Source organism: Muntiacus reevesi, chromosome 3 (assembly GCF_963930625.1).
Source record: "Muntiacus reevesi chromosome 3, mMunRee1.1, whole genome shotgun sequence".
Classification (NCBI taxonomy): domain Eukaryota; kingdom Metazoa; phylum Chordata; class Mammalia; order Artiodactyla; family Cervidae; genus Muntiacus; species Muntiacus reevesi.
Window position 1 is genome coordinate 3,454,423 of NC_089251.1, and position 22,618 is coordinate 3,477,040.

Sequence of the window (22,618 nt, forward strand, 5' to 3'; positions counted from 1 at the left end):
CAGAGGAGGAGCAGTGCGACCAGGAGCTGAGACTGCATGATGCGGCCACGGGCCAGGAGAGCCGGGAGAGGCAGGAGGGACCCTCCCTTGGAGCCTCCAGAGGGAGCTCAGCCTTGTTCACGCCTGGTTTTCAGACTCTGGGCTCCAGAACTGCAAGAAGATGAACTGCTGCTCTCTGGGGCCTGGTTTGCGGTCCAGCGTCACAGCCACCCCAGACCCGGAGGCAGGCATGTTTGCCAAGCCTCCACCACCCCAGGAGGCTCCTTGTTTTGGGGGCAGGATGAATCCCGCATGCAGGGTGAGGGATGGGCTTGGAGAGGGGGCCCCCACCGTCCCTCTGGCTTCTTCTGTCACCCGGCCAGCCCCCAGCCGAGCTAACGCACCAGAAGGCCTGGATGGGCGCCTCTACCTCGTGTAACAGGGATCTGAAAAGACAGGTTCTCAGACAGGGACTGCCTGGGGTTCCCGCCCCACCCCAGGCCCTGGGCGCCTGTCCCCACCCCCATCCCCTTCAGTGCCTCGCTGGCCAGGATGCTGGCATGGAAGGCAGTGATGCCTACTCTGGTTGCTGAAGGGGATGATCTTTTCTGGGCCAAGTCCGTGTGATTGGCAGGCTTTGTTGAATCTATCCAGGAAGCTGTATTTCAGCTCTGGGAACCGTCCTGCAGACAGAACAGTTTGGGCCGTGTGGGGAGGGGAGGCGAGGGGAAGGAGTGGCAGGGTGGGGCACCTGGACGAGGTGGGCACCCACCCCCCCGATGCCACGGGCTGCAGGCACCTCAGGGCGTGGCCAGACCCACACCTCCCTGGGGAAGGGGCCACGGGCAGGGATGAGGGGCCCTGGGACGCGGTACCGTAGAGCGCCAACACTTGCGTGGCCGTCCCATTCCTGAAGTTCCGCATGTGCAAGATGACGTAACGCTGGTAGTCGGCCTCCAGGATCCGCAGGCTGTTCTCTCCCAGGTCTGCGCAGAAGCTCTGCTCAGAGCCTGCAGCCCCTGGGGCCCGCGGCACAGACTCTCGAGGGTGCGGGGGCGGCGGGGATCTCTGATGCTCTAGAGCTCCCCACGCGCACGCCCCTGGCTGGCCCTCCCACCGCCCTTTACAGGCCAGGCCCACCCCTCTCGCTTTGGGGTCGGCTCTCAGGGGGTCCCATAAACTCCTATATTGGGGCTCACTGGGAGTGGGGCTGTCAGACAAGGATCCACTTACAGTTGATGGTGTATTCCCCGCTTTTGCCTGTTTTGCTGCAGACCACGGCCACGTCCGTGCACTCTGCATGCAACCTGGAGCCCAGCGGGTGATGCTCACAGCGTGACCTCACCCGACTGCATGTGACCAGCTCCCCCCACCCCTCCCCGCCCCGTCACCACGTCGCCTGAACCCCGGCCCCAGCCTCAGCACTCTGCTGCCCCCCACCTGGTGGCCCCTGCCCCCACATACAGCGCCCCCCCCCCAGAGCTGGGCCAGACTCCAATCCACATGGGTGGGGGCGGGGGTGAGACTGTAGGGGGGCAGGTGGGCGGGGGCCTCCGTGCTCCCGTTTCAGAGGATGGGGATATCACTCACATAAAGTGGAAGCTGAGCTTGAGCCCACCGTCCTCGACGACCCGAATGCTCTTTATGAAGATCCTCAGGTCTCCGCCTTCCTCTATCCGCTTCCTGTTGTCTGCGGCCATGGAGATGGAGTACCAGGCCCCAGAGACCTGGAGGGCAGAGGCCGTGGTGGGTGCGGGCGTCCTCACTTCTGGGTGCCTGCTCCCTCCCGGAGCCAGGCCCTGGGCATGCGGCTCCCACCCAGCCAGCCCTCTCTGCCGTCACAGCTGGGGGAGAGAGGCAGACCCCGAGGGACAGCAGCCTGCCACAGGCAGGAGACCCCAGGTGCAGGCGCCCTGCATCCAGACCCCCAGGGAGGACCGGGACTGCAGCCCCACCTTGGAAATGTCATAGTTCGCCTGCACGATGCGCTGGGGGTTGAAATCCTGGGCGCAGACCAGGCCCAGCCCCAGGCTCAGCAGGAGCAGCGCCATGCCCTCCAGTGGGTGGGCGCCCAGCCTGCCTGTTGCCCGCCGCCTTTATCCCCCTCCCTGCACCGTGGTTTCCGGCTCCAGCTCTTCTGCGTCCTCCGCACGGGCCTCCGCTTACCGGGAGCTCTGCCAAAAGCCTCCCCCGTCCTCCGCAGGCGACGGCTGGCTCTGACTGCCGCCCAGATGGGAGCCCGGCTGGGTCTGAAGTCGCAAAGGGAAGTGGGGACAGGCTGGTGTCTTGGCCTGAAGCCCCGCCGGCCACAGAGGTGGGTGGCGCTGGGACCTCTCTGAGCCATCGGATGCACGCGGCAGAGGACGGCACCCCTTCCAGCCCGGCCTGGCCTGGGCGCTCTAATTTCAGAGCTCTGAGGGGTCCTGGCAACCATGCGTGCCCGTGAGCATCCTAAGCTTCGACGGACAGGTCCTCACTGCCCTGGTACGTCCGGGCACAAGGCGGGCTGGTGGTCAGGGTGCAGGCTGAGCTGGACCAACTGGGGCATCAGACGCTAAGTCCTATTTTAGAGAACAGACACAGTTTATGTGTTGATATAATTTTTTTTTAATTGAACACCTACTATGTCCAGGCTCTAGGATTAGAGTGAAGCATGGAGTCTCAGGAGGGCCATGCTCCAAGGGGGCGTGCTAACACTAGACAAACAGCAAATGACAAGCAGGGGTCTCCCCAGCCCCCCTTGGCCCACTTCCTAACCCCGTAGTCGCTGGCCTTCCCTGCCTCTCTGGACACGCCGAGCCCAACCCCTCCATGGAAACCTTCCTGCTCAGCGGGGTTCCTGCATCAGCCACCTGTGACTCATTCCTGCTTTCTGGGCTTGCCCGGCCTGCCCTGGCCGGACCTTCAGCCTCCGGCAGCCGCTCCCCATCCCCATGAGGACAGGGGATGGTGGGGACAGACCTGGTGCCTCTGGTCCACGAGCCAGATTCCTGGAGGCGGGGCGGGAGGCACTGCTTCACAGATGCGCTCTCTGGACACCGACAGCCCCCAGGATCTGGTTGGAAGGTCACAGGCTCTGTCACCGAGGACGGCTGTGACCACAACACGGCTCTGACATGCCTCTCGGGGTCAGGGCGTCTATGACCCCATGGGACAAGCGGGGGGCTCGGTGCTTCAGCGCTGGGGCCCCGCGACTCTGTCTAGGGTGATGCCTGCTTGAAGGGCCCTCCAGGGCTGCTGGAAGGGGCTGGATTCTTGAGCCTGGGAGAGGAGTGTCCACGGCCCGTCTCCACCACCCTCGCCCCCGTGCCTGCCGGGTCACCTTCCCATCAAGACGCAGCCATGGATGTTTGGCTCCAGGAATGATGACAGACATGGACACGCAAGTACCTACACGCAAACATGCACATGTGTCGAAGCATACACATGCACACTCACGTGTGTGTGCACACACGGCCCCATCCCACACCCCAGAGGCTTTAACGCATCTGACAGATCTTATAACCTGAAGTGTGTTATTTCTATAATCAGAAAGGTGTACTTAAAAAATATGCTGAGGAGCAAAGGGTTTGCTCTCCCCAGGGGAGTCCACAGCCTGGAGATGAGGGAGGAGAGGGCCACTCTTCTCTAACACAGTCATGAACAAACTTCTTGAAACTCCTCCCTGAAAAGTCAGGCTCTAGGAAGCAGGGAGGGATGACAGAGGAAGTGAGATGCAAAAGAGAATGTAAAATAAGAAACTCCCCTGTTGGTCCCATGGTTCAGAATCTGCCTTGAGAGGCAGGAGAGGTGGGTTTGATCCCTGGCTGGGAAACTAAGATCCCACCTGCCCTGGAGCAACTAAGCTTGTGCACTGCAACTCCTGAGCCCGTATGACGCAACTAAGGAGTCCGTGCACCGCAGTGAAAGATTTCACAGGATGCAACGAAGATCTAGCGTGCCACAAGTAAGACCTGACGGAACTAAAAAAAAAAAAAATACCCTTTAGTTTTTCACACAGGACAAAGTCCTGTCACCCGGCAACCTTGAGGAGCCCCAGGCGGCAGAGGCATCATTGTGACCCCGACTTTCTAGGGCTTACATCATCAAAGGAGGTGCTGACATCACCACCCACGGAAGGCTCAACACCGCTCGAGCCTACCTCGGTGTCTAGCCTGGGACTCTACAAAGAGAGACCCAAAGAGAGACGCTTGAAGAGCATCGAACCTGGTGAGCTGCCTTGGCACCTGCCTCGGGAGTGTTGTCGCTGAGACGCTGTGCTGGGGAACCGCCCGTGGTACCCTGCCCATGTGGCATTGCTAATACGCTTGGGTTCACAGGGGTGGGGGTGAGCGAGCCAGTGCCACGTTGTGGGGCAGTGGGAGCCTGCCCGGTGTCCAGCTGGGGTACAACGTGACCAGCCCTTGCTGGTTTTCAAAGTAGGAGATCAAAAGACATAGACAGAGGACATTTCGTCATACATTTGTGCTTAGCTCAGTAAACCCGCGTAATCACTGTGAATTTCCTGATGAGATAAAGTTCTTTCCTTTGTCTTTAAAGCCTAGTCTCTTGTGCACTCGTAGCACATCTCAACAGAGGTCCATCTGGTCAAAGCTATGGTTTTCTCAGTGGTCATGTGTGGATGTGAGAGTTGGACTATAAAGAAAGCTGAGTGCAGAAGAATTGATGCTTTTGAACTGTGGTGTTGGAGAAGACTCTTCAGAGTCCCTTGGACTGCAAGGAGATCCAACCAGTCCATCCTAAAGGAGATCAGTCCTGGGTGTCCATTGGAAGGACTGATGCTGAAGCTGAAACTCCAATACTTTGGCTACCTAATGCGAAGAGCTGACTCATTTGAAAAGATCCTGATGCTGGGAAAGATTGAGGGCAGGAGCAAAAGGGGATGACAGAGGATGAGATGGTTGGATGACATCACTGACTCAGTGGACATGGGTTTGGGTAGACTCCGGGAGTTGGTGATGGACAGGGAGGCCTGGTGTGGTGCGGTTCATGGGGTCGCAAAGAGTCGGACATGACCAAGCGACTGAACTGAACTGAGCTCATCTCAAGTCAGACCAGCCACATTTCACGTGCTTGACAGCCACACGTGGCCCCTCTCCTGGTCCGTGCAAGCTAAGGCTGCATGCTGGTTAACCGGGTGCTGGCAATGAAATATCAGCGTCTCCATTCTGCTCAGTGCATAGCCCATAGCCCTGCAGACGTGCGCACAGTGAGCCCGCGTAGAACACGTGACATAAACCCCGGCACTGGCTAGAGCCAAAGTTTCCATGTTAGCACCTGACGCCTTTCGTTCAGGTTGTAATCCCGGCTCCAACGTCTGCCTGGAGAAGGCTCACGTGTTCTTAGCCTGCTGTAGTCTTGGGGCAAATGGTGCATCTTACTATCTCTGGGGGAGAAGGAGGGAGGGGTCGACTTTGGGGGCGGACTGCATCCTCGCCACAACCTCACTTTGCTGTTACTGCTCTCGAGTGGAGACTCACACGTCTTTTACGAAGCCAAGGTGGACATTGATAAGGCCCAGGGGTATCCGAGACAACACTCAGTCCCCAAAGGAGTGGCTAGCACCCCCGGAGACCCTAGTGGAGCAGGGATGTCCCCGTCTCCCCGCCCTCTCCCCAGGGCTGAGCATCCTGGGACCAGATGCCGGGGTTGGTGCCCCAGTGTGTCTGAATGAGTCCATGAGTCCGTCATCGGGAGGTGGCAGAAGTTTTCAACTCTGTTTAAAACTGACTTCTCTCCTTCTCCTCTAGGAGACAATGAACTGTAAAAGGAAAATGCTGCTGTTGATTCTGGGTCTTTCATTGTTCCTGTTGTTTAATCATTATTCCAGGTAAATAGAAAATCTCGGTGAATCGACACCTGCAGTGCTTGGCAGAGCTCGAAACCTCCCGAGTTTTGTTCAAAGCTGTTAATAACACTTTCGAAATGAATCAGCTGTTACCTCCCCTCTCTGTGGGACCAAGCAAAGTATACTTTCATTCTTTCATTTTTAAACATTCAACATGTAGTGATCAAGTCCTATCTGGGCCCCAGGTTCTGTCCTAGGCGCTCAAGGAGCCATGGAAATAGGGGGAGAAGGTCCCAGGGGAGAAGGCAGAGCAAATGGAAAAGAGTGTCAGGGATAACTTTAGAAACTATTTATTTATTTGGTCACGCTGGGTCTTAGTTGCAGCGCTCAGGATCTTCGCTCTCCACTGTGGCATGCGGGATCTTTAGTTGCGACATGCAAACCCTGAGTTGTGGCAAGTGGGATCTAGTTCCCTGACCTGGGATCAAACCCAGGCCCCCTGAACTGGAACTGCAGTGTCTTAGCCACTGGACCACCAAGGAAGTCCCTGGGATAGCCTATTTTACATAATTAAGGTCACCAAGAAAAACCAAAATGAAGTCATAGCACCGAGTTGCTATTTCAGACAAACTATAAATGGTCCCAGGGCTCCGTCTTGTTCTGACGTAAACGAGATGGCAGTGACCTGCCCGGCAGCCTGTGTGGGCCGGGGATGCATCTGGGCCCAGCGCAGCTTCTCACGGAGAAACATGCAAATTCTTCCTCCCTCTGTGCCCCTGCCTCGTGGGCTCCTTCATGAGCAGTGCAAACTTCCCAGACGCCGTTTGAAAAGCAGTCTTATCATGAGAGACAGTGTCCTTAAAAACGAGACATTTGCAAAATGCAGATCTGACAAAAAGGCTTGTATCCAAACTACGCAAAGCGCTCTTAAAACTCGACAACAAAGAAAAGAGCAGCTTTATTAAAATGGCCAAAATCTGGACAGACATCTCACCCAAGAAGGCACAAAGATAGCAAGCAGGCATCTAAAAAGATGCTGGACATCATTTGTCATCATTAGATAATTGGGCTTCCCTGCCAGCTCACCTGGTGAAGAATCCTCGTGCAATGCAGGAGACCCTGGTTCGATTCCTGGGTCGGGCAGCTCCCCTGGAGAAGGGATAGGCTACCCACTTCAGTATTCTTGGGCTTCCCCGGTGGCTCAGCTGGTAAAGAAGCTGCCTGCAATGAGGGAGACCTGAGTTCGATCCTTGGGTTGGGAAGATCCCCTGGAGAAGGAAACGGCTGCCCACTCCAGTGTTCTGGCCTGGAGAATTCCATGGACTGTTTAGTCCATGGGGTCACACAGAGTCAGACACAACTGAACAACTTTCACTTTCAATTGTAAATTAAGACAACAACCAGGCCCCACACAGCTGTATGGTGTAGCCACGTTGAAGACAGCGTGATGGCGTCTTGCAAAGCTACATATGGTCTTTCCGGTGATCCAGCTTTGGTGTTCCTAAGTATCATTAATCCAAGTAATTTGAAAGCGTATGTTCACAAACAGCCCACATAAGGTTTCAGAGCAGCTTTATTCACAATGTCTAGAATCTGGAAGCACTCAAGATGTCCCACAGTAGATGAATGGGTAAATAAACTGCGGTGCATTCAGATAAATGAATGTGATTCAACGATAAAAAGAAACAAGCTATCAAGCCAGGAAAAGATACAGAGGAAATGTCAGTACACATTGGTAAGGGAAAGAAGCCAGAAGCCAGTCTGAAAAGACTACCTACTGTATGATTCCAGCCACATGAAATTCTGGAAAAGGCGAAACTGCAGAGACAGTAAAGGGGCCAGGGGTCTGGGGGTTTGGGGAGCAGTGGGTGGACAAGCACCGAAGATGTGGGGGCAGTGGAACTGCTTATGGTGGACCCGTGGCACTATACCTTTTCCAAAACCCGCAGAATTTTCTAGCACAAAGAGTGAGTCTTAACCTAGACAAATTCAACTCTCATTTAGGAAGTTGAGGGAATCCCAGGAAGTATTGCTGTATGTGACCCAAATCATCGAACTGTATCAAACACGCCAGAAGCAAGCTCCCCGAGGGCTGAGGAAGGTGCCGAGAGAAGTCGCCTGGGAAACCAGTGGAGTCTGCAGTTTGTTGTTGCTCAGTTGCTCAGTTGTGTCTGACTCTTTGCGACCCCATGGACTGCAGCACGCCAGGCTTCCCTGTCCTTCACCAACTCCTGGAATCTGCTTAAATTCATGTCCATTGAGTCGGTGATGCCATCCAACCACCTCATCCTCTGTGGTCCCCTTCTCCTCCTGCCCTCAGTCTTTCCCAGCATCGGGATCTTTTCCCATGAGTCGGCTCAGCTCTTCAGAGTCTGTAAACATAAGGGGAAGATCAGCCACGCAGGGGACTGTCTCTAGAGGATAGCATCATTTCCCCACAGGAGGACAGGACAGCAGCTCTGATGCCAGCGTGCGTGCGTCCGGGGACGGAAGAGTTGAGTGAGTGGGCGATGAGTGACAGCGCCTGGGTAATCGGGGGACAGTTAGGTGATCCCTGCGGTGACGCATTAAAGCTGGTGAAGCTACTCACGGGTAGCTTCGTGGAGCAGGGGAGAGTTACCTGGGGAAGTATTTCCAGATTCATGCCTCTGTGGCAGCTGGTACAACCACACACGTGCCTTCCCTGCTTGCCCAGCTGTGAGGACCTAGAAGCGGGGAGCCCGCGGGAGCAGCCAGCACACCCAGCCCCGGGCCTTGGTTTCTAATGTTATTCTACGAAGCAAAGCAGAACGCCAGGCCAGGCTCCCTTGGAGATGTGGCTGTTTCTAGGACCGGGGTCAGAATGTGTACAGGATGAGCCTGGAGCAGAGGAACACAGGAGCCAGTGAAAGAGCTTCCGGTGGATAAAGCTGGAGGAATCTGAGCAAGAAAAGGAAGTTGTATTGGGTTACATCCCAAAGCACGAAGCAGAGCTTCCTGAGTGCATACTGATATAAATAAAGGACTGAATCAACAAGTACATAGAAGACAGGGGAGAGACAATACCGTTCATAAGAATCCCGAGTAATCGATGGAGACGTTGACCTCCAGGAGGCGGAATGCGTGGGCTGCCATAGCACTTCCCTACAAAGATTACAGTGTGGATTTTAAGTGAAGTCGCTCAGTCATGTCCGACTCTTTGCAACCCCATGGCCCAGGCTCCTCTGTCCATGGAATTTTCCAGGCAAGAGTACTGGAGTGGGTTGCCATTTCCTTCTCCACAGGATCTTCCCAACCCAGGGATCAAACCTGGGTCTCCCACGTTGCAGGCAGATGCACTACCAGCTGAGCCCCCAGGGAAGGCACTTGACAGGGAAGTGAGTCACTTGACAGCGGAGGAGCCTGAAAACACGACCTCGGCTGGGTCGTCGAGGTCCCTGAGGCGGGACAGGGCGCGCTTGGTCTGAGAAACGCAGCCAGGAGGACCCCAGGCAGACGTGCGTCAGGGGGGTCCTGGAGAGGATCCTGGGGACAGAAGAAGGGCTCTGGGGACAAGCTGAGGAAATCTGATGGAAGCAAGGAGTTGAGTTCATAATGGGGTCCCCCTGGCTTCACCAGCAGCAATGGACGCCCGGTACAAATCCAAGCTATCGATGATGCGGGGGCCGGGTGCAGGGGCGTCCAGGGACCATCTCCACAATGTTTGCTATCAAATTGCTCTAAAAATAAAGTTCATTTCAAAAGGAGGAGACTCAATGTCCATCAACAGATGAATGGATCAAGAAGGTATGGTGCATGTATACAAAGAATTAGAGAGTGTTTAGTTGTTCTGTCTTGTCTGACTCTTTGCGACACCTTGGACTGCAGCCTGCAAGGCTCCTCTATCCGTGGGATTTTTCAGGCAGGAAAATGGAGTGGTTTGCCATTTCCTTCTCCAAGGGAATATTACTCAGCTGTGAAAAAGAAAACAAAATAATGCCATTTTCAGCAACTGGATGGACCTGGGGATTATCATACTGAGTGAAGTAAGTCAGATATAAAATGACAAATATCATGTGATGTCACTTGTATGGTGAATCTAAAAAAAACAAAAAAACAATACAAATGAACTTATTTGCAAAACAGAAACAGATTCTCAGACTTAGAAAACAAATTTATGGTTACCAGGGAGGAAGGGTCGGGGAGCAGAGAGAGATTGGGAGACTGGGACTGACGTGGACACAGTGCTATATACAAAATCGGCGACCAGCAAAGGCCTACTGTGGCGCGCAGGGAACTCTGCTCAATATTCTGTAATAATCCAGAAAGGAGAAGAATTTGAAAAAGAATAGATACAAGTATGTGTCTAATTGAATCACTTTGCTGTGTGCCTGAAACTAGCACACATTGTTAATCAACTCGCTCCAACATAAAAATGAATAAAAGAAGGGGAAATAAAAAAATAAATAAATGAATAATGTAAAATCAAGGCAGAAAAAATTAACCCCAGTGCTTTGGTGTCACGCCTCGTCTGTCTTTCAGTGGCATTTTACCTCCAGGAGAGGACTGGGTGTTGAGACCATTCCTTTGGAGCCATGGTGATGGGCCCTCCTCTGCAGAAAGGGATGCACACCTGTCCACAGTGTGGGTTTTGTCACGTTCCCACAACTGTAAAATGATGCCTGGCATGTAGTAGGTGCTTGGTCATCATATGGCTAAAAAGAGCACATAAATGGATCTGAATTCTTAAAAGTTTTGTCATTTGAATTTCACAATAGGTCTGTGTTCAAATTCAAAACGTAAATGATTTTTCCCGTTGATCTGAAGGATCAATCATTTACTGGGGGGCTGGCAAATTTAGCAAATAAAAACACAGAATGCTCAGTCGCATTCAAATTTCTAATAGTGAATCATTTTTAGCTGTGATTTCCCCACACGATACATGGGACACAGTTACACAAAAACATGTGCTGCTTCTCTTAAGCTCACAATGAATGGGGGTCCTGCAGTTGCCAGGCAGACCCCCGTCGGGAAGAGGCTTCTCTGCCAGCAAGAATCTTCATTGTGTGAAGATTCTACAGACTGCAGGGCAGAGTGGGCAGGAGCCAGGAGGTTCCTATGACGGAAGAACCAGGAGGAAGAGGAAGCCAAACATGGACCTTCTTGTAGGCAACTGCTATCAACTGCTATTAATTTCTTTGCTCATTGGCTCTGAAGTGTTTTGAACACATGCACATCTACATGTCGACTAGCTTGTGTGTGCCGTGTGTGTACAGATGTGAGAGTTGGATCATAACGATGGCTTGTGCATGCTAAGTCATTTCAATCTTGTCCGAGTCTTTGTGACCCCAGTGGACAGTGGCCCGCCAGGCTCCTCTGTCATGGGATTCTCCAGGCAAGAACACTGGAGTGGGTTGCCATGCCCTCCTCCATGGGGTCTTCCAAATCCAGGGATCAAACCTGCATCTCTTCTGTTTCTTGCACTGGCAGGTGTGTTGTTTACCACTAGTGCTAACTGGGAAGCCAAAGAAGGCTTCAGTCAGTCAGTCAGTCAGTTCAGTCGCTCATTCATGTCCGAGTCTTTGCAACCCCATGAATAGCAGTACGCAAGGCCTCCCTGTCCATCACCAACTCCCAGAGTTTACTCAAAGTCATGAACATCGAGTTGGTGATGCCTTCCAGCCATCTTACCCTGTGTTGTCCCCTTCTCCTCCTGCCCCCAATCCGTCCCAGCATCAGTGTCTTTTCCAATGAGTCAACTCTTCACATGGGGTGGCCAAAGTATTGGAGTTTCAGCTTCAGCATCAGTCCTTCCAATGAACACCCAGGACTGATCTCCTTTAGGATGGACTGGTTGGATCTCCTTGCAGTCCAAGGGACTCTCAAGAGTCTTCTCCAACACTATAGTTCAAAAGCATCAACTTTTCGGCGCTAGTGTCAAAGAATTTATATCTTCAAACTGTGGTGCTGGAGAAGACTCTTGACAGTCCCTTGGACTGCAAGGCGATCCAAGCAATCCATCCTAAAGGAAATCAACCCTGAATATTCACTGGAAGGACTGATGCAGAAGCTGAAGCTCTAATACTTTGGCCACCTGATGCAAAGAGCTGACTCATTGGAAAAGACCCTGATGCTGGGAAAGATTAAAGACAGGGGGAGAAGGGGACGACAGAAGGTGAGATGATTAGATGGCATCACCGACTCGATGAACATGAGTTTGAGCAAGCTTTGGGAGCTGGTGATGGACAGGGGAGCCTGGCATGCTGTCGTCCACGGGGTCGCAAGAGTTGGACACTTGCAGCTTTTCTTTTCTGCCCCGTGTCAGTGCTTTAGCTGGTGTGTAGCACGTGTGTAAGTGCAAGGGCTCTGGTGTTGACCAAGGAAGAGGCAGGATGCCGATGGTGGCCCTGCACCACTTGCTTCACTGGGCAGCAGACCTGAGACGGCGGGTGCGGCGCCTCCAGTAGACAGCGGGGGAGGGGCTGCCTTTCGTCTGGACACAACTCTAGCCTGCTGCTAGCTTTCCTCAGTCCTTTCCCCAACCACACGCTCTTCCTTGCCTTCCTCCCTGGCCGTCATCTCCTTCCCCCGCACATCTCTCCCTTCCAAACCTAGGAAGATGTCTCCTCCCCAGGTGGCTGTCCCTGGTCCCAAATCTGGGCTGGACGTGCCGCGTTCAGCACTACGTCCAAGCTCTGTGGCTCCCCTTGGCACCGACTCCTGGGGCTTCTTTAGAGTCATCCCTCTGCCCCAGTGCCCAGTGGGTGGGGGCCAGGGCTGTGGGTCCATTGCTGTTGGACCAGCGCCTAATAGCATCTGCCACACTTCCAGGGCTCCGCAGATACGTGTTGAATGAACGCTTGACTCATAATAACTTGGTTTTCCCTTCGCATCCAGGAAAAATCAAGAAGAAGAACTTCAGCTCTCAGACTGGTTTGACCCCAGGTAAGGATGAAAATGTCTGCATGTGAACACACACACACACACACACACACACACACACCCATGCACACATGCACGGCACAGGCACACACACTTGCACACATGCACACAGACACAGACACATAGGAATCCAATCTGCAGTGATTTGGTTTTTTCTTTTTCCCCAGTCACCAAATTACTGCCATCCTGGGAGGCTCCCAGTCTCTGGAGCTCATGCTGACCCGCTCCACTTGTTGGAAGTTTCCTGATTTATTGAAAATTCTATGAACAGCTTCTCCTGATTTTGGCCTCAGCTCTCGGGGAAGAGTCCTGTCCCCTGTTGTGATTCTGGGTATCTTGCTTCCTGATTACCTGTCATCATTCATTAGCCAATTCCCTTCTGGTTTTAGAATGTTTAGCTTGCGGCTCTTGCCAGGAACGCTCCAGTGACTAACTTTGTACATGTTAATATACATTCTGACATTGTCTTGTGAGTTCATCTGTGGGGTGAATTCCCAAAACAGAATCACTAAGTCAAACAAGTCAGATATTTAAATTTTTGTTTACATTATGCCTCTTTAAAAATTGAAAAAAATTTTTTCCACGACATGCTCACGGCCCAGACCACAGGACCCACAGTGTCCGGCACGCAGAAAGGGACTCTATAAGCCTTACCTGTTATCACTGTTATCACTCTGCTGCTGTTCCACCGTTTCTCTTTTGTTCAACAGAAAACGCCCCGATGTGACCACCACCACGAGCTGGCTTGCTCCCGTCGTCTGGGAAGGAACTTTCAGCAGAGAGGCGCTGGAAAAACACTACAGAAAGCAGAATCTCACAACGGGCTTGGCTGTCTTTGCTACTGGCAGGTAGGGGTCACCAAGCCCGTGCTGTCCTTTGTTTTGGAAAAATACACGCCACTATCCGTAGACCTCCCACCTCCCAAGGGCCACGCACCGACCTCTGTAACCACTGTCTGTGGACGGCCTGTGCAAAACAGGACGTGGTTTTCTCTCCTTCCTTGTTGTTCTTGTTCAGTTGCGAAGTCCCAACTTACTCTTTGCAACCCCGTGGACTGTAGCCCGCCCGGCTCCTCTGTCCATGGAATTTCCCAGGCAAGAATACTGGAGTGGGTTGCCATTTCCTTCTCCAGGAAATCTTCCTGACTAGGGATCGAACCTGAGTCTCCTGCATTGCAGGCAGATTCTTTACCACGGGAGCCCCCTGTGAAGTCCTTCTGCTCTCTTAGCTGGGTCATTAATACCACTTGGCTGTCTTTCCACTAATGTCCAGTTAGCTCTCACACTCTCTTTTTCCAACAGTCGTTCCAAAATTTCAGAGACTTTTCTCAGACTCCCCAGCCCTCTACCTCCCCCTTCCATAACCACTACAGCTGAAATGCAGACCTGACCTCCTGCCCCCCTCCCTGGGAATGCTGCAGCGTCGACTCGACGCCTCCCACGTGGATAGTGTTTGGTGATGCCCGTCCGAAAACGTTTAGGGAGGCGAGCGTCCTCCTCTGCGCTGTGTGTTTCGCAGGCTTGCAGACCAGTACCTGGAGCTGTTCTTGAACTCGGCGAATAAGTACTTCCTGACCGGCTACAGGGTGATCTTCTACCTCATGGTGGACACCTTAGTCAGGCTGCCCCAGATCAGGTGGGGGCCTCTCCGACAGTTCAAAGTGTTCATCGTCACCGAGGACAGCTGGTGGGCCAACGCCGACCTTGTGCGCATGAAGAGCTTGGCCAAGCACATCATCTGGGACATCCAGGGCGAGGTCGACTTCCTCTTCAGCATGACCGTCACCCAGATCTTCCAGAGCTACGTGGGCGTGGAGGTCCTGGGCGAGTCGGTGGCTCAGCTCCATGCCTGGTGGTACTTCAAGAACCGTGCAAGTTTCCCCTACGAAAGGAGGCCCAAGTCGGCAGCTTGCATCCCGTTTGGCCAGGGAGATTTCTACTATGATGGTGCATTCGTGGGGGGCACGCCCCTGGAGGTCCTGAACCTCGTGGAGGAGTACCTGAACGGCATCATCCACGACCTCAGACTCAGGTTGAACAGCACCTACGAAAAACACCTCAACAAATACTTCTTCCTCCGGAAGCCTGCCAAGCTCTTATCCCCAGAGTACAACTGGGACGCCGACTTCTACCCGCCGCCCCAGGTGCAGTATGTCAAGGTGGCCCAGCAGTCCAAAAGGAGCCACTGACTCCCCGGGACCGCAGGCCCCGCCAGCAGTGGTTCCCCCGGAAGGTGGGATGTCTTCATACGTCCCAGGTTTGAGAGACACAGATGTTAATACTCACCCACAAGGCATTTTTCTCCCTGCAATTGTGAGCCATCCAATTTGGCCACTGCAGAACAAAGAATAAAAGGGTGCTTATTGAATGTTTAACACATGGTGATGTTAATATCTACACGTTGTAGATAACTCGGACATAATTGGAGGAACAAAATGAAATTTTTTTTAATGGAGAAAAACTCTAGTTCAGAAAAAAAAAACCATATATATATATATGCATGGACACAGAAGGGCAAAGGATGACGTGTGGAGGAGAAAATGAAACATTCATGGCTCTCAAGTCCGTGGGAGGGGGGTGCTTCTCAGGCTGGGGAGGCACATTGCTGTGTTTAAACCCTGGAACCATCTCACCCTCTCCAGCTTGTGACTGGACGTGTGTGAACTAGAGACTTCCTACCAAATACATGTCTTTCTTTTATTGTTTACACAGAGAAGCGTCAAGTTCATTTCTAAAATCTCTCGGCGTTTTATTCATTTCTGAGAAGACGGGGGCCGAGCGCAGGGGTGGAGGCAGACGTCAGCCAGGTGCAGGGAGGGTCCCGCTGGCCCGCGTCCTCGGGCAGCTGCAGGGGGCAGATGCGACTCCGCGGTGCTCCCTTTGCACGTCCGAAAGGGCTTGACGCGGGCAGCTCGGAGCGCCGTGAGGCTCAGGCTGGGAAAGCAGCCCCCACGGGTGGCGGGGAGGGGGCTGCCGTGGCTAGCCGAGGTTTGGTCTTGGCAGTGAGTGTGAGGCCCGGAGAATCCCGCGTCATAAGGAGGCAGCCATCTTCCTCCTCTTCCTTCTTTTGGCTGCACTGCGAGGCACGTGGGATTTTAGGCCCCCGACCAGGGATTGAACCTGTGTGTTCTGCTTGGGAAGTGCGGAGTCTGGACCTCCAGATGGCCAGGGGCGTCCCCACAGGCATTCTTCTTAATGAACCCTCTCTCCTGGGAGAGGAAGCAGGCCGCGTAAGTGTGAAGGCCAGTACTGTCCTCCCCCAGTTCTTACGTGGAGTCCTAGTCCCCAGGACCTCAGACCATGACCGATGCGGAGAAAAGGCCTTTACAGAGATGACCGAGGCAAAATGAGGTGCCCGGGGAGGGTCCTCGCCCAGCAGGACCAGTGACCCCACCGGAGAGGGGATTGGGGCCCTGACGCGCCCAGGACAGAGGGAAGGTGGAGCGAGGACACGCCCGGGAGAGAGGCCTCCTCCACCGCGGACGTCCGGCCCTCGAGCTGGGAGAAGGGCTCTTCTGTTCTTTAAGACCCCGGTCTGTGGCAAAGTAATACAGTGCGCGTTCCAAAAGTCGTCACAATTGAAACACTAAAACGGTAAGAAGATCGACACTCACTTCCTGGAGTGGAAGCCAGAGGCCATGGAAAGGTAGGTGGCGTGAGGAACAGACTCGCTGACGTTCCGCCCTGGAGTGAGAAGCCCTGTCTGTGATCGTGTCACGTCCACCACCCCCTCCCGGGACGCCTCTCGTCAGGACGGTTTCCCTAAAGAACGCACTGGTCAAGGTGTAGCTCATCCTATAGGGCTTCCCTGGTGGTGCAGTGGGGAAGAGTCCTGCCGGTGCAGGAGACGCAAGTTCGATCCCGGGGCGGGGAAGACCCCCTGAAAGAGAGCATGGTAACCCACTCTGTGTTCTTGCCTGGAGAATCCCACGGACAGAGGAGCCTGGCGGGCTACCGTCCGTGGTTCGCAAAGACTCAGACTCGACTTAGCAACTCGACAACAAGCTCCTTCTACTTTCTCTCTCTCAGTTGTCGCCTTTGGCTAAATCAAGATGCTGTTTTCAGTGATTCATCCTTTCTTATATCACAGAGCACCTCTTGATTTTATTTTAAAAATCTATAAAAATATTTCAAAACAGAGTATGATATTCCATTAGCCACAAGCCCTGCCTCACAAAGATCACTATCAGGTCTCCTAGGTCATACCTAGAGAGGGGAGGGTGTGATTTAGCTACTGTGCTGAAACCAACAAACAGACAAAAACTAACTTTTTTTCCACTGACAATTTATGGAGAAGGCTAGGGGACTTACTGAGAAGGGTTCTAAACTTCTACCTTGAAAGATATTGTGGGATCATTATGAAGGCACTGTAAATTCCCTGGTAATGAAAGATTTTTAATGCCTAGAATTTCCAGGTCCAAGAACAACCTTGTTTAAAGGACTCATGCAAACAGGTCACCCCTGAATGACATTTTCCATTTCCATCCCCCTAACAAAAGTATTCTTCCCCACATGGTGGGTGCTGCGTTAAATTTTAAAAAATTTTGCTAATTTGATAAGCAAACAGAGAATCTTTTTCTTGGATGGCTTGGGACATCAAATCCTACTTTTTTTTTTTTTTTAAGTTTTTAAGCTATAGATGCTTTATTTTAAAAATTAAAAAAAAAATTTTTTTTGGTCATACCACAAGGCATGTTGGGGTCTCATTTCCCCAACCAGGGATTGAACCCGAGCCCCCTGAAAGAAGTTTGGTGCCTTAGCCACTGGACCACTAGGGACCACTGTCAAACCTTATTTTAAACTATAGTTATGAGCCATTTGACCTGGGGGAGGAAGTGGCAACCTATTCTTACCTGGAGAATCCTATGGACAGAGGAGCCTGGTGGGCTGGAATCCATGGGGTCTCAAAGAGTCAGACACGACCGAGGCGACTTAGCACACAACAGTCATTTGATTCACGCGTGTACAAGTGACCGATTTCTGTGTTTGGCTCGCTTTTCTAACATGGTGCTGGTTCTCCTCTCTCAGTGAGTTTGTAATGTGACGTAAGCCCTTTGTCAAATGCGCTGAAAATACTCACTTCAAGTTGCCACTCCTGTTTCAGTTTTGTTAATGGTGCTTCTGCGATTCCAAGGTTTGTCTTCATAATTATATTGATATTTGGAGAAGGAAATGGCAACCCACTCCAGTACTCTTGCCTGGAGAATCTCATGGAGGGAGGAGCCTGGTAGGCTACAGTCCATGGGGTCGCAAAGAGTCGGACACGACTGAGCGACTTCACTCACTTTGTATCCAGAGGGTAGGTATCTCATCCCTCAGTTATAGATATTATAGAACTTTCGAGAATTCATTAAGAATTAACCAGGAGTTAATTTCAAGATAATGTGCAGAGTTAGATATATAACGTTGTTTTTTTTCCCTCAAAATGTCCTGGTCGTTTCTCCCACACTTCTTGTTGAATGGAGTCTGCCTGCCAGTGTAGGAGAAGCAGGAGATGAGGGTTGGATCCCTAGGTCAGGAAGATCTCCTGGAGCAGGAAACGGCAGCATGCTCCAGTATCTTTGCCTGGAAAATCCAGAGGAGCCTGATGGGCTACAGTAGTCCATGGGGTGGCAGAGTCAGACACCTCTGAGTGACTGAGTGAAGTGTGCATACACGCACGCACACGCACGCACACGCACACACACACACACGCACGCACACGCACACATGCACACGCACACACACGTGTTGAACAAATAATACTTTTTAAGATGGGCCATTTGTATAACATATTAAGTTACTGTATTGACTTGTGCTCATTTATTGACTTTATATCCGGTTTTACTGATTCTTCTTCCTGTCTCCCAGCTAAAGCCACGCATTTTCAGTCATTGTAGTTTCCTACTAGTTATGGAAGAATGGTAGATCAACTTGCATTAGTCTTCTCTCTAAAATATTTCAAAACGTTTATTTCTTCATGTGGCTTTTAGATTCCGGTATGCAATTTGAGGGAAATATCCCACTGAAATATTGATTAAATTGTTTGAACTGCATAGGTTAGCTTAAACGTATTAAATATTTTATGACACTGAAGACTTTGCAAGAATATCATGCTTGTATTTATTCAGGTCATTTTTCTCAATGTCCCAGCATGAGAATTATTTTAACATGATTTTAACGTGCCCCCTGTCCTTTTCTTAGTGGGTTGCTGCTCCGTAAGAAAGCTACCGCGCTCTGAGCACCTGTTCTTCACCCCACCCCTTGCATGAACGGTGGGTAGGGTCCACACAGGCGGCCGGCAGCGCCCCTGCCACGGCGCCGTCCTAGCGCAGTGATGGCAGTGGGAGCCGCCCTCCGGCGGTGTGGCCTCCCGGGAGGCCTTGCTGTTGCCAAGGGTGTTTCTGAGGCTGGATCCGGTCACGCCTGCCTCTGGCATTTCCAGGCGGTTAGTACTGAGGTCCTGACCCGGTTTCCTAGGAGCCGGCGTTGCCGGCAGGTGGCCGCTGGCTCCCCTGGGGTGAGGAGGGGGCATTCTGTCCAGGTACTTGGAGAGGGGAGGGCGAGGCGGTCTCGGCTCCCTTCTCTGGCAGATGCACGGGACTGGGTTCACCTGACTCTTCTGGGGAGCCAGGGCTGGCACTGTGGTCACTCAGCACCCCTCTGGGCTGGGCAGGGACGGGGGCGCGGGCTCCTGCAGTCCGGAGCCTGATGGAAGCGCAGTGCCAGCCCCGCCCCGCCCAGGGTCACCGTCCCTGAAGGACCGGACGGTGGCTCCGTCCTCCGGACAGCAATGCTGTGTCCGCTTCAGTGGGGACTCGGGGGCCGCCTGTCACCCCTCCCAACACCCAGAGTGTTTTCAAGCTTGTGGGCCAGGCTGGGAGAGGCTGCAGCCTCTGAGCTGTTGGTTGGCAGGACCTGGTGGCCCACAGCAAGGGAGGGGTGAGCTCAGGGTCGAGGGGGGCTTCCTAGGGGGGCAGAGGGGTTCAGAAAGCCCCTGGGTCAGCTGGGTGTGGGGGAGGGGAGGGGGGCGAGGACAGTGGGCAGGAGGGGCCTGGCAGGAAGATCTGGGGTGTGGGCGCCGAGCTAGGCTTCATGTGGGGAGCACGGGGCTGTGGAGGGTCAAGAACGAGGTCAGACTCTACGGCCTCCGTCCGGTCGTTCTGAAGACCACCCGTCAATCAAGCGCAGGGCACGCAACCACCGCGACCACCTCGTCTTCTGCTGTCCAGCTCCACGTCCGGCCACGGCCCCCCGCCCCGAGATGACCCACGAGGCTCCACGGCCCCACCTACTCCTTGGCTCTCCTTCCCCTTCCCATCTGCGCCTCCACGCCCCCTCCTCCAGGCAGCCTCCCTGGCTGAGCGCCCCTGCTCTGGGGTCGTCTCTTCCCTGCATCCTGGTCTCCAGTAAATTGGAGCCTGGCCTCAGTGGCCCCGGGTAACCCACACAAGGGCCGAGGAATGTCTGTCTTGTTCTGCCTGCATCCCGAACTCCCAGAGCGGGGCCTGGCCCTCCTGCTTGTTGATCGACTAAATGATGTGCAGGGGAGTGTTTGCAAGGGCGAGGCTGTCTCCCACTGCCTCCTCCAGGCTGTCTGACCTTGGCCTTGTTTCTGAACCTCTCTGAGCCTCGGAGTCCAAGCTTGCCGGATGGACATGGATATCTGCCCACCCACCGTGCTGCAGGGGCTTCGTGAGGTCTGGCAGAGGAGAGATCCATATTGGTGCCCAGCAGAGGCAGGCCGTGTTTCCAGCTGCTCTGGGCCTGCGGTGGTTATTGCCAGAGGGAGGGGACCCCCTCTTCCTGTCCCCGCACTTGGGGGCGCAGGGGACGTGGCTAGAGGGCAGCACTCACCGTCCAGGTTAAGGCGGGGGCTTCCTGCAGCTGGAACCTGGAGATGTACTCAAGATACCACCCCGGCCACTGGGGGTCCTGGGCATTCTTCTGGCTGAATTCGGAGGGGCCAGGGCTTGGAGGTGGAGAACCAGGGACTTTTCTCAGACGAGAGTCCTCCTCCCAGCTCCCTGCCAGGCCCTGCGGTTGCTGCCGTGGCCGCGGCCCTGTCCCCTTGCCTGAGCGTCACCTCTAAAGCAGGACTTCTCTCCGCATGGCTGGCACAGGGTCTGTCAGGGCTGGCCCCTCCAGGCCACCCCGGAGTACATCAGGCCTCCTTGGAAGGTTACGTCAGGCCTGGGCCCCTCTGGGGAGGACCCCAGAGGGTCCCCCCTGCCTGGCCAGTCTTCAACACAGCCTGGCCCCTCCCCAGCTCAGCCCAGCTCCCTGCTCAGCACAGCCCACACCCCACTCCATCCCCAGGGCCCGGTCTTCCCTCCGAGGCGCTTCTGCCTTCTAAGCCCGATGTGACTCCGTGGCGTCCACGTGCGTGCTGCTCTGTTCTGAGCAGGGCAGTGGGCTGCAAGATGCTGTCCTTCAGCCCCACCCGGGGCAACCAGCACCCACCCAGGAGCGCCCCCAAGCTGGTGGTCCCGCTGCGTCTTGGCTGCGGACGTTGATGAGGCTGCCGTAGATGGGGCTGATGGAGTGCAGGAGCCCAGGGCCACTTCCCTGGACTGCAGGGACCCTCAGGAGGTGCCCAGCCAGCTCGCTCCTCTGCCCCGTGGACCGGGAGGACATCTCTTTCTGCCCCCAGGGCCAGCCGAGGGCATGGCGACCCCTGCTCCCCACCCCGCCCCCCCTGCAGGACCCAGGCTGGAGGGGTAGGCTACTCACCAGGGCCTTGGAACTGGCCTCGGGGCCCCGTGGGATGGACAGGGACCTTCAGCCTTTTGCTCACCCCTTCTCCTCTGGGAAAGACAAGAGACGTTACCTGGGGTCACCTCCTGGCCCGGTGCCGTGCTAGGTTCTGGGGTTCCTGCATCCCCCAGGTTCTTGGGCCCCTGGGCTTTGGAGGTTTCCCAGCCAGAGAAGGGTCTGGCCCACGGGGTGCCAGCATGGGGCAGGGGGGCCTTTGGCCCCCACTCCGTCCTCGACTGGCACTTCCAGGTCTCGGGATGGGGGCTGGGGCCTGGCCACCTGGGCCTTGAGCTGACCTTAGGCTGCCCGCTCTGTGCCCCCCACCCAGGGGCTTCAGTTTCTCATGGGGGAGGGACTGTGTGCCAACAGACTCGGGGACGGCAGGGCCGCCGCACGGTGTCTGGCCGTGACTGTCCAGGCTATGGTACATCCTTGCGGTCAGCACAGATCCTGGCCTCTGCGACTGGTCTCCCCGACTGACCCGCCGGGGGTGGAAGCACAGCCCCCCCCACTGGGTTCCCTGGCTGCAGGGACACGGGCTGGGGGGGGTTGTGGGCCGCCCCGCAGGAGGGGGCTGTGTGTGCGTTTCCCGCCGGCCCGTCCTCAAAAAGCTTCCAAGGCTCTGAAGTTCGGCCTTCGACTTTGAACCACGTGTCCCTCTGGTTCTGACCACTGGCCTGGCCCTTGGGAGGCCCCGAGAGCTGCAGGGAGCCTGCTCACGTCCAGGGCAAGACGAGCTCTGCGTCCTCGTCTCGGGTCCAGATGGCATGGAGAGCGAGAGCGAGTCCTGGGGGTCAGCTGGTGAGACCAGGTGTGCGTGGCTGGCGGCCAGCTGGTTGGTCAGACAGCGACCTCCCGCCTGCAGGGGTGTGGGCACTGGGTGGGTGAGGCCCCTCGGCCACGTGGCGCCCGAGCCCCCAGTCTTGGCTCTTGGGGTCCAGTCTCAGGGCTGAGTGCTGCTTGGGTGGTCAGGGGGCCCACAGGCTTGGGCGGGGGGAGCATCCACCTCCTGACCACCCTCTCCCCGACTGCCTTCAGCACCTCCTGTCCAGTCACCGTCCACTGAGGACTCCACACACAATGCCCGGGTCCAGGGAGGGAGAGGGGCGTCCTGAAACCGACCTCAGACCAGCACAGTGAGGGGGCGAGGCAGGTGGGGTCAGATGGGGCAGGAGTGACCCCTCCTCCCCCCAGGACTGGCCCCTCTTGGGGTCCC

General features: G+C 54.7%; 2 protein-coding genes across 2 annotated transcripts; one reads left to right on the forward strand and one right to left on the reverse strand.

The window, feature by feature from the left end:
• Positions 1-405: 405 nt before the first annotated feature.
• Positions 406-2,030, reverse strand: LCN9 (lipocalin 9). Its single transcript, XM_065927964.1, has 6 exons — positions 1,935-2,030; positions 1,570-1,706; positions 1,213-1,286; positions 855-965; positions 561-662; positions 406-425 (listed from the first exon to the last, which is right to left on the reverse strand). The coding sequence occupies exons 1-6, from the start codon at positions 2,028-2,030 to the stop codon at positions 406-408; spliced, it is 540 nt and encodes a 179-aa protein (XP_065784036.1).
• A 3,705-nt stretch (positions 2,031-5,735) lies between these two features.
• On the forward strand, positions 5,736-14,855 carry GLT6D1 (glycosyltransferase 6 domain containing 1). Its single transcript, XM_065927096.1, has 4 exons — positions 5,736-5,809; positions 12,623-12,670; positions 13,378-13,515; positions 14,186-14,855. Exons 1-4 carry the CDS (start codon positions 5,736-5,738, stop codon positions 14,853-14,855), a joined length of 930 nt encoding a protein of 309 aa, XP_065783168.1.
• Positions 14,856-22,618: the final 7,763 nt, after the last annotated feature.

What these genes read in the sequence shown, in the direction of transcription:
- GLT6D1 (XM_065927096.1), top strand. Translation starts at nt 5,736, where the DNA reads ATGAACTGTAAAAGGAAAATGCTGCTGTTGATTCTGGGTCTTTCATTG. An exon ending in TTGTTTAATCATTATTCCAG is followed by an intron (nt 5,810 to 12,622) that starts GTAAATAGAAAA and finishes CTTCGCATCCAG; the next exon opens with GAAAAATCAAGAAGAAGAAC. An exon ending in GCTGTCTTTGCTACTGGCAG is followed by an intron (nt 13,516 to 14,185) that starts GTAGGGGTCACC and finishes TGTGTTTCGCAG; the next exon opens with GCTTGCAGACCAGTACCTGG.
- LCN9 (XM_065927964.1), bottom strand. Translation starts at nt 2,030, where the DNA reads ATGGCGCTGCTCCTGCTGAGCCTGGGGCTGGGCCTGGTCTGCGCCCAG. An exon ending in CGAACTATGACATTTCCAAG is followed by an intron (nt 1,707 to 1,934) that starts GTGGGGCTGCAG and finishes TCTGCCCTCCAG; the next exon opens with GTCTCTGGGGCCTGGTACTC. An exon ending in AAGCTCAGCTTCCACTTTAT is followed by an intron (nt 1,287 to 1,569) that starts GTGAGTGATATC and finishes GCTGGGCTCCAG; the next exon opens with GTTGCATGCAGAGTGCACGG.